The 10943-nt window shown below is 36.7% G+C and overlaps 1 protein-coding gene across 3 annotated transcripts; it reads left to right on the forward strand.

The window, feature by feature from the left end:
- Nucleotides 1-2112: 2112 nt before the first annotated feature.
- Nucleotides 2113-8957, forward strand: LOC110895916 (protein SEMI-ROLLED LEAF 2). Of its 3 annotated transcripts, none has more exons than XM_022143298.2 (18): nt 2113-2478; nt 2569-2643; nt 2860-2975; nt 3160-3274; nt 3347-3523; nt 3603-3727; nt 3800-3996; nt 4060-4346; nt 4461-4610; nt 4703-5035; nt 5131-5280; nt 5353-5428; nt 5494-5621; nt 5699-5896; nt 5967-6071; nt 6144-6254; nt 6387-6593; nt 8639-8957. In XM_022143298.2, exons 1-18 carry the CDS (start codon nt 2344-2346, stop codon nt 8771-8773), a joined length of 2820 nt encoding a protein of 939 aa, XP_021998990.1. In that variant the 5' UTR covers nt 2113-2343; the 3' UTR covers nt 8774-8957. The 3 variants fall into 3 exon arrangements, with proteins under 3 accessions (XP_021998990.1, XP_021998991.1, XP_021998992.1); XM_022143299.2 differs by having other exon boundaries at nt 4174-4346; XM_022143300.2 differs by lacking the exons at nt 2113-2478; nt 2569-2643 and having other exon boundaries at nt 3140-3274.
- The last annotated feature ends 1986 nt before the right edge of the window (nt 8958-10943 follow it).

The following is a 10943-nucleotide window of genomic DNA, read 5'->3' on the forward strand; positions in this document are numbered from 1 at the left end:
GAGTATTAATCGTTCTTTTGTTCATCACAAGATGTTAAACACTATTCCTTCATATCCGGTTCTTATTAAAGGATTTGAAAAGCAGAACTGGTCTGTACGGATGGAAGATTTCAACAATGAACTTTACATAACTACCAGATGGAAGCAGATAAAGAATGACTTGTCAATAACTGCTGATCATCTTATTGTCTTTGAGATGATAGATCTTCAGACATTTCATATCACGGTTTTCAAGTGTGCTACCTGTGATTTAGTGCTTCCATCGGAGGTCTGTGCTGTTGTTAAAGAAAAGGTGGTAGAAGAGATTATCTTGAGTTCAGATATTGAAGCTGCACAGGACATCGTTAATGTCAATGAAGGTGGTATGGTTGTTGTGAATGAAGATAATCAGATCGTACCTATTTCTTTCCGTGTGGACGGTCATTTTGTAAGTTCGTGATGATGAGTTTACTAATATATAATACTTTAGTCAGATTTTAAAGATGTGTTAATTCTTTGTTTATTGAATTGTTCGTTGTTTGTTACAGCACCTTTTTAAAAGATAGGCTGAAGATCTCGGACTGAATCGTAAGACGGGTTTAAAGATTGTGGACGCGACAGGTGATGTTTGGAATGTTCAAGTTGCTGTAGGTTTATCTCAAGGTCAACCAAGATATTATGTGCAAGGAATGAGAAAGCTTGTGAATGATAAAGGCATGGCTCCAGGTCAAGCATTTACAGTTAACTTCGTGAAAGGTAAAAAGCTTTTTTTGTTTGGATGAATGTTCATGGGATTGAAGAAGGCAAATGCAGAAGGATAGATGGAACCAAGTTTTTGGGTTGTAGTTGTTCGCTTTTAGAAACCGATGGTAGACTTGTTGGTTTAGTTTTGAAGTTGTGGCTCTAAAATTATATATGTAGATGTAAATTATTGGGTCCATGTCTAACGGAAACAATGCGGCCAGCCAATCCTGAATTTTGTAATGACCGTTTTATAAAGTCAGAAACTTGCAGCCGTTAATCTTAGTTTTAAAACCGGTATTGATGTTGGTGAATTTTGAGACACCGGTATAACCACACATCTAAGCAAAGAAACTTCAAGAAATAAATTCAGTTAGATACTACCGGCGATGTAAGCTAAAGCCAGTATACTCAGTTACTCGCTTGAAACGATTCCTTGATCAAAAATACAGTACAAACTAATAGCAAAATCATGTTCAAAGTTATAAGCCCTATTCTTTGACAATGATAAGCTGGTTAATTATGCCATTAAAGGAATAAAAACATCGATTTCTATTCTCTGATAGTCATTTCAAGCAAATAGAAACACATACAGTTTCGATTATATTAAGAAACATATCGCCTTTTGCCACCGTGACTGGTGTCCATAATTTCCAAACTAAAACTGAAATTGATCAAATGAGACATGTTAAATATGTATAAGAAATCATGTACGGGTCACTTCGTTTGACTTTTGGTCAACATCTGCTTGACTTTTGGTCAACATCTGTTTGACTTTTGGTCAATATCTCATTTAGTATTCAACAGACGTTTGAATAACTCAAACAGTGGTTTTAACATCTGTTTGACTTTTGGTCAACAGTTGATGGAAATCCATGTTAGGTTGAACAGTGTTTTGAAGAGGAAAACAGTGCTATAATATAAGAAGACAGTGGATCTGGTTAAACATCTGTTTGACTTTTGGTCAACTGTTTAACTTTTGGTTAACATCTGTTTACCCGATTAAATTGGGTGTTAAAATTATAGTTCTTTAAGTCATTGTTTCGTTTTCTTGAATTCTATGTAATTTTGTAAAGAAATACAAGAACACACATTTTTACAAAATCCCAAATCATCCGATCACGTAAGTGCATTGGAGTAAAAGTGGAAATGATATTATTCATGTGGTCCTGTTGCATTTTTGTTTGACCTCTAATATGGGTTCATGTTCTAATCTGGTGATGTGAAGACATTGTTGTTGAATCCAATGAGATGTTTGATGTAATGAGGTCGTATTAATAACAAATAATAATTAATACAACTAAGTTTCCCGGAACCCGGGAAGCAATCGCGGGTAATAACCTAAAAAGGAAATATATATGTATATATTGGGGACGCTTGGTTTCATATGATGAGGAGAGGGGAGGGGAGGGCAGGGCATGCATTCCACGTAGTTGGTAGTGAAATCAAAGGAACGATTGATTGATTGATTGTTGGTGCTGAGTTGTATGTTTTATTAACTCCATCTTCAATGCGGTTACAGATCTGTTTTCTTTCTTTCAGATCGAATTGAGGCCCCAGACCAATTCGCATTTTAGTTAAACGCCGCTCGCTCGCTTTATTCAGATCCTAGGGTTCAACTGAATGGGGGTTATCTCGAGACGGGTTATTCCTGTATGTAGCATCCTATGTGTATGTTGTCCTTCATTGCGAGCTAGGTCAAGACATCCTGTTAAACGTTATAAGAAGCTTCTTGCAGATATTTTCCCACGCTCTCAGGTCAAAACTTCAACTCATTAATTAGATTCTTTCTATCTGGCTGTCTGTTTGAATAAATCATTTGTAATCAAATGCTTGCTTGCTTGCTAGGGTGGTGAGCCAAATGAGCGCAAGATTGGAAAGCTTTGTGAATATGCTTCTAAAAATCCTCTACGCATACCCAAGGTAATTAAACAACTCCCACTTTGATCAATCTATCTACATTACATTGAGGCCAGGCCATGTTTGTTGAATCCAAGAATATGATTTATACTTTCAATATGTTAGCTACAATGAAGTCAGTCAGTCGAGTTGATGACTTGAAACAAAAAGAGATGTTCCTTCCTTCCTTCCTTCCGTAAACTTCAAGGTTATTTACGTGTTGATTTCTTCCCTTCACAGATTACTGATTACCTGGAGCAAAAATTTTACAAGAATTTGCGAAATGAAAATGTGTCTGCAGTTAAAGCTGTACTGCTTGTTTACGGGAAATTGTTATCCTCTTGTAAGCAGCAGATGTAAGTTGTTTCATTATTTATTACACCCCGAGCACTCATTTATCTTTCATTGTTTTAACCCGGCCAATACATATTTCATTGCTCCCATATGGCACTAAAAGTTTCATTTGAAGTAAAGCATACTTTGGTCCGTCACACTAATTTTGGTGGTGTTTATGTGTTAGCTTTGATAAAACACTTTCAGGCCTCTCTTTGCCAGTAGTTTTTTGGGAATCATTGGGACCCTACTAGAGCAATCACAACACCACGAAATGCAAATTCTTGGTTGTAATGCCCTAGTCAACTTCGTAAACAACCAGGTACACAAGCACAAAGTTTTTGCAACTATAGCTTCCTTTTTGGAAATCTTTTAAAAGAAAATTATTTGGCAGATAGACAGTGCATACCTGTTCAACTTAGAAGGCCTCATTCCAAAGCTTTGTCAACTGGCAGAAGAAGTTGGAGATGATGAAAGAGTATTAAGGCTAAGGTCAGCAGGACTTGAAGTGTTGGCCTCTATGGTGCGGTTGTTGGGGGAGCAGCCTCATGTCTCCATGGACTTTGAGAATGTATGTTGCATTCATCGATGACCCATTAGTAGAAATCGAGTGACATGTTATGTAATCATGTTGTTGGATTTCTAAATAGATTATATCAGTGACTTTGGAGAATTATATGGACTTTCAACTCAACCAAGAAACCAAAAAGTTCAACAGACAACTTTCTCAACAAGCCCATGAACATGCTCCTTCATTCTCTGACGCCCCTCTGGTGTAAGTACACAAATGTTCACTTTTGGCTCATGTTTTATCATTAAATTAAATTCTTGATTGTTTGTTTGTCAGGGATGCACACAAGAACCCTTCTTATTGGGCCCGGGTTTGCCTGCATAACATGGTCCAATCCGCAACCGGGGTGACAAATGTGCGACGTGTATTGGAGCCTATTCTTCACAAATTTGGCACTGATAAGCTTTGGCTCCCAGAGAAAGGGCTTGCCTTTTCTGTTTTGAAGTATCTCTTGAAGGTTATGGAGGAACCAGGTTACCATACGAACTTAGACTCCACTTGTTAGTATAGTCATAACTTTTTCCATGTGTACTCAGATGACAGATCCCACTTATTATTGCCTATCTTGGTTAAGCATCTGGACAACAAACATGTTACCAAGCAGCCCGTTTTGCAGTTACAAATTCTAAATGTTGCTACACAACTGTCAGGGTATGTAAAGCATCATGCCTCAGTCACCATTGTTGGTGCAATATCTGATCTAATTAAACACTTACGCAAGTGCCTACAAAGACTATCTCAACCTTCAAGCTCTACTGATAGCAGCATCTATATTGATCTTCAAAGCAGTTTAGAAAATTGCATCTCAAATCTCTCATGTAAGGTTTGTAATGCGCGTTGTTGCTCAATTCACTTCCCGAAGCATTTAGCTACTAGCTATTGATTGATACAAAGTAAAATAAACGTATGCTTCCTTTTACTTTTTGATTATTTGTAGGTTGGAGATGTGGGACCTATTCTTGATACTATGGCTATCGCGCTAGAGAATATCCCGACTAGTGCTAATATGGCTAGAGCAAATATTTCTGCTATTTATCGGACTGCACAAGTTATCAAATCCACTCCAAACATAACCTACTTCAGAAAGGTGAGTGCAAAGTCTTGCTGAGGTGGCAAAATGGGCAGGTCACAAATTATATAAACTAATCATTGTATTGTGAAAACTATATTATCGTTCAGGTGTTCCCTGATGCTCTCTTTCACCACTTGCTCTTGGCAATGTCACATCCAGATCATGAAGCGCGAGTTCTTGCACACCGTGTTTTCTCTATCGTGCTGATCCCGTCTTTAAGTCAAACTTGGTCAATCGAAGATATAATACCTTCTTCACAAGGTGGCTTTCCATCAATGATATTACAAAAGGCAGCAGATGGGAGTAACAAAAGCATACTCGAAACCATAGATGAAGAGACAATAGAGAAAGAACATGATAACATTGAAAACCATGTGAAGCATACTACCGAATCTTTATCTTGTGGTAGCAATGACACTTCTACCTGTAATGGGAATACAGTATGATAGATCTTGTATACTGAAACAAATGATCATGTTCTTTTACCTATTTTAGATAACATGGATGGTAACTTTTTTACAATAAAATATTACAGGCATCTAGTTCCATGCGATTGAGCGGTCATCAAGCGAGTCTTGTCCTTTCATCCATTTGGTATCAAGTAACATCCATGCAAAATAGCCCTGAAAATTTCGAGGCAATGGCACATACATATACTCTTGCTTTATCGTCTATTTTGTCAAAGGTGAATGTATCATTAATTGGAAATTCAACATTAATGTAACCATTTGGCTGAAAGTAATTTAAATGCTGTCAGAATCCAATTCATGTGGCCTTAATCCGGTTTTTCCAGTTGGCATTGTCCATCAGAAGCATCTCCTTGAATCAACAAGGTAAGGTATTTGTTTGTTATTTCTGAACGTAAAGAGAGATGCATGTTGATTTGTATATTGCAAAGGTGGCCTGCAAGCATCCCAGAAAAGGCCTATGTTTACGTTGGCTTCATACATGATTATGGTCTCCGCAAAGGCGTGCCATCTTCCGGAGCTAGTTTCTTTGGTTAGATCAACATTGATAGAAGAAACAGTTAGTTTTCACTTCACACTATTACTTACATTTTTCTGCTCTTTTTTTTTCAATAACTAAATTTAGTGTGTACGCAGGTAGATCCTTATCTGGTGTTGGATGGAGATATTAGACTCCGGGCTGTTTGTACAAAAGCAGGTGACAAAAACTGCTATGGATCACACGAAAACGAAGCTTGTGCAATGAAGTCACTCGTTGCAATAGAAGCCAAGGATCAGAAATTAAAAGATGCACTTTCATCACACTTTGTATCATGTCTTGGCACATCTTCACAGGTATACACATGGAGCAATGACAAATAGCTTCATAACATTTGTTCTAATTTCTTTTCTGAATGTTTTTAAGGAACAAGTATCAAATATGAAGGCACAACTTTCAGAGTGGTTCTTGCCTGATGATGAATATCCTATGGGGACACAAGAGCCATTTTCACTTCAGGATTTTGATGAGGTTTGGTTATATTTCACAAAAGGTCTATGTTAATAGAGTCTACTTACAATTATAATATTATAATTTTTCTAGGTAATACCATCAGCAAATGAAGATCCGTTGGATCGATGTGGAAGCCAATCAGATCCCAGAGCCGCCATCGATTCACTTGACATTATAAGTGTCAGCCAGCTGTTGGATTCGGTATGTCTCTTCACTTTGTATCCATCTCAAATATTAACATTTAATACTCCCTTGGAATGTCATAAAAGGAATAATATATTTGTAAAAATAATAATAATAGTAAAAACAGTTTCTAACTTGTTTCACAAACAGGTAGCGGAAACAGCAGAACATGTTGAAAGCATGCCGAACTCGTCTATAACTTTAACTTTCGACGAAATAAAAAATCAGTGTGAGGCTCTTGTGATGGGAAAACAGCAGAAAATGTCTGTGCTTCAGAGTTTTAAGGAGCAACAAGAAGCCATGGCGATAATTTCTTCTGGTGAACATGAAAAGTATACTCCTGTTACATCAAATAATGTAAGAATCTCTATTCCTTTGACAAACATCTTTCTTTCTATCTTTGACAATATAATGTGCTTGCTGGGTAGCCCCCACTACCCCTTGATGCTCCGGCGGTAATGTAAATTTTAGAAAAATTTGACGTTTTTTCGATTTCGCTGCCCCTGTAGAAAAGAAATTTTTGAAATGTTGCCCTTTAACGTTTTTTCTAGATCCGCCACTGCTTGTAACTACCAAAAACTTACTGTTGAATTAAACATTTTTCTGGTTCATCATCATTGACTCACAGGTACTAAATAAATCAGTTTGGATTATATCAGTCAAATTTGGTATAATTGTAGTTTGGTCTAGATCATAGTTGTTAATAGTGAATAGGGACAAGGAACCTATATGCTACATAACATAGCGAATAGCGACCGCTATTTTATAAATAGCGATACACTAGAAAATGAATTTGAAAATTTTTATATGTATATTATATCAAAATACCTTGGTATATATGCTATTTTACATGTATATTCAACAAAAACCTATAAATCCAGCTATTTTATAGCTATATATCAAATTGCTATTTACATAAAAAAAATCTAACTGTCACTATTCATGCTATTGGTCGCTATGATCCAGATAGCGACACTTGGTCGCCTCGCTACATAGCGTGCTATAGCGGTCGCTATAGCCGCTATTGACAACTATGGTCTAGATTTTGAGAGTAATCGAACTGTTTTGAGAGGCCGTTGTGGTGACTAGGGTTTCTAGCGACGGCTGTCGCTGATGGTTAGGGTTTTTAGTGGCTACGTATTGTGGTGGCAGCGGCGTCTAGGGTTTTGTAGGGCAGAATGTTTAAGTGCGGCTTTTGATACCAAGTTTTTTTTGAACGACAAATGTTACATACCAATAATCCTTAAATTCTCCCCTTGCCCAAGTTTGAACATGTGACCTCCCCTTTAAGAGGCAAGTGCCTCTACCAAGTAGGCTGGCTACCCCACATTGGCTTTTGAAATCCCACAAACAACAAAAGCTATTGGTAGGGCCTGGGGAGGGTGGGATGTAGGCAAACCTTACCTCCATCCCTGAGGATAGAGAGGTTGCTTCTAGAGAGACCCTCAACTTCAAAACAAACGACAGACAAACAAATAGAACTACAAAGGTAGAAGTAGAAAGTTACCAAATACAAATTAACGGAAGAAAATAACAAAAGAAGTAGTGAGCAACACGGTAAAATAGAAACAAATATATCAATCATGAAACCACATGTATCCACATGGCCAATTAAGTCCCCTCAAGTGTAGAAGAATGTTCACCCTTAAGACCCCACTAACATACCAGTGTACCCTCCTCTAAAAGTCCTTAACCTTAATCTTACGTGTCCACGAACTCCTATCCTGAACCATCTCCTTAGAGAGGTGCAACTCTAGTAAATCATGTCTAATCTGCTCATCCCAAGTCAACTTGGGTCTGCCTCTACTCCTCCTTCCCTCCACAGTGAGGGTTTCCACTGCTCTAACTGGCGCCGTTGACTACCTCCTCTCCATTGCTATATATAGAGTTACATAGACCTCTATATATATAGAGTAGGTAATTACGCATAGAAGCGATCTATTTACATGGCCTTTAGGTTGTCTATTAGAACTAGGTGGCAATTTTAACTCATTTACTTATTAAGGGGTACTTGGGTTTTTATTTATTTCTAGCATGTAAAGGGTAATATTATAAAAGATAGCTAAGGAGATGAGTTAAATGGGTCAAAAGGTACCCAGATTGAATTTGTAATGCATAAAACCTTATAAATCATTTTGGTAGAAAAATATAGATTAATCTGGGCGCACTGTCTATTGTGTAATAGTCATGGGTCATGTTAGGGCTATTAAACCGGTTATTTATTATTAAGATATAAGCAACCATAAAGTCTGCAGACAATAAACAACTGTGGGAACTTTATACAGAGGGAGTTTGTTGTATTATTAATATAGTAGGTCAGTTTACCAAGAAACCTTAGGTGTGGATTGTTAGAAGAGGATCCACTATACATATTAACAACTAATGTGACTGTTATGTGACAGCAATCGATATCGAGTGATCGGACACATGCAAAGGATCGGGTCTTTTCTTGTTTGAACGAGTATGGACAACAAGAGTCATTCAGGTTACCATCTGTAAGCCCATATGACAAGTTTTTGAAGCCATCAAGATGGTAGTAGATATGCATATAGTGGTGATTATGTTTCACATATTCTTATACACATTAAATAATCCTTGTTTCCGTAATGATGATTTCACGTTATCCCTCGGCTGTTGGATTTTGATGATATAATGCTAAATTCATGACTCCAATTTTTTTGAGCCAATGAAAAGACTGTATAATCTCAAGGTTCACATTTACTCTAATTTTGTTTCTATTTTCAGTTTTCATCATGTTTGACTTTCGTTGACTTTGTTACCTTGCCTCTGGTCTGAATCCTTGTATTTGATTTGGGTTATATTTTTTTTTTCAATCAAGTCAAACGGGTCAAATAAAAAGTTAACTAAGAGGAACAGGTCAACGATTCGAATAAAGAATCTAAAAGACCAAAAGGGAACAGGTCAAATGTTTTAAACGTCGCCAGAGTCTACTTACAATGCATAGAATCTCATAAATCATTTTATTTAGGTTATCATCGGAGAAAATAGGTTGTATTGATCATACGTAGTAGTACATTAAGTATTTATAGAAAAACAAAAGATAAAAATAGCCGTGTGGTGTTGGCAGGTCAGGTCAACCAACACAATGTGTTTGCATCAAAACCCTTGGAAAAGCATCAAAACCCTTTTACAAAATCTCAAAAGTAAACTTAGTATTTTCATGTAAACCACCACCACCACCACCACCAGTATGTTTTGTTGATGGCATCATCATGGGTTGCTATTGCTTAGTTGATATTGATGTGGCTGACAAAGGCACTTAGCACCACAGTTTGGTTGCTACTAATCTCACTAAGAGATTTTTGTTTCAGATGTTAATGCTTGTTAGTATAATGAATAAAAAATATTGAGGTATTTGAAAATGAAAATATAATATACGTAAAAGTTGTATATATCCATAACCCAAACAAATTCCCTCCCTCCTCGTGATCCTTTTCCCGCCCTGCCCTATTCAACTTGTCTTCACAATTCCAAAAATTTACCCCAATAAATCAGTTATGTTTGGTTCCGATCTAATATGTCAGCACAGCTTTCTTTCTTTCTTTCTTTCTTTCTTTCTTTCTTTCTTTCTTTCTTTCGGGGACTACCATCGCTTGCTGCCCCATAGTCGTCAAATCTCCTCCTGTAACTTCTCATCTCTTGTTTTTCTTAGATAGATACATCACTTCACTGCTTTTCATTTCATTTTGCGAGCATTCTAGTTTGGTGTAATTTCTTTTTCCTTTTTACCATTTTGCTGCCTTGTATTGTCAATTTCAAGAGACCAATCATGCCGAGGCATATTTAAGCACTCCTTCAACCTCGATGACCTGGCTACAGAAACAACAATGCATCCTATACAACTTTGTTAGTTAGTGGGATCATGAAGATAGTTCCAGACATGGATGCAAGTTTTTGACATGTTCATCACTCGTTTTCTGAACTCATCAAATTCACTTGTGTAACGAAGTTTTAGATTGCTAACGTTTTTTGGGCAACAGTGAGAACGCGTTCACGAGTTCCTGTTAGACTAGTAACTTGATAAATGCTAAATTCTTGGATATAATGTTCAATTGTCGATTAGGATTCAAACTTGTCGTCAAGGTACGACCCAAAGAGTTACACTTTGGCAACGAACATTTAACGGTGTTTTAATTGTTAAATCACCGGATCACGAAGTCAAACGTAAACAAAGAAATGGGTAATTATTTGGAATAATCACGGAGAGCCGGATTTAATATTATAATTAAATTTGTTAATTATAATATATATATATATATAGGGGAAGGTTCAAATGAAAACCACTAGTTATTGTGAAAACTAGAAAACTAACTAAAACCCACTAAAAGGGAGGGAGGGAAGACTTTTAATGAAGGAGGGGTAAAATTGAAACAAAAAATATATAACTTTTCAAACATTTCTCATTTCTCCATACGTTATCATTTTAAAACAAAAATGGCACCATAAGATCACAAATTTTCTTATCTTTCATTCAAGTATATTCGAGCATATTTTTATGACATAAAAAAAGATTTATGGTGTCGTCTTGTTTTCAATACTATTATTATAGTAGTGCACATGTGCAATATAACATGTACTACAATGTGCATTACATGCTTAAAATTAGGTTTTTGATTCTAGTTTAGCTTTTAGGGTTAGTTTTTTTGGAGGTTTAGGATTAGGATTAGGTTTTTGGGTGTGGGGGGA

This window comes from Helianthus annuus, chromosome 6 (assembly GCF_002127325.2).
Source record: "Helianthus annuus cultivar XRQ/B chromosome 6, HanXRQr2.0-SUNRISE, whole genome shotgun sequence".
Lineage (NCBI taxonomy): Eukaryota > Viridiplantae > Streptophyta > Magnoliopsida > Asterales > Asteraceae > Helianthus > Helianthus annuus.

Coding starts and splice junctions, on each gene's coding strand:
- LOC110895916 (XM_022143298.2), top strand. CDS start 2,344: ATGGGGGTTATCTCGAGACGGGTTATTCCTGTATGTAGCATCCTATGT. Junction 5,036..5,130: donor CTACCTGTAATGGGAATACA/GTATGATAGATC, acceptor AAAATATTACAG/GCATCTAGTTCCATGCGATT. Junction 5,281..5,352: donor TATCGTCTATTTTGTCAAAG/GTGAATGTATCA, acceptor AAATGCTGTCAG/AATCCAATTCATGTGGCCTT.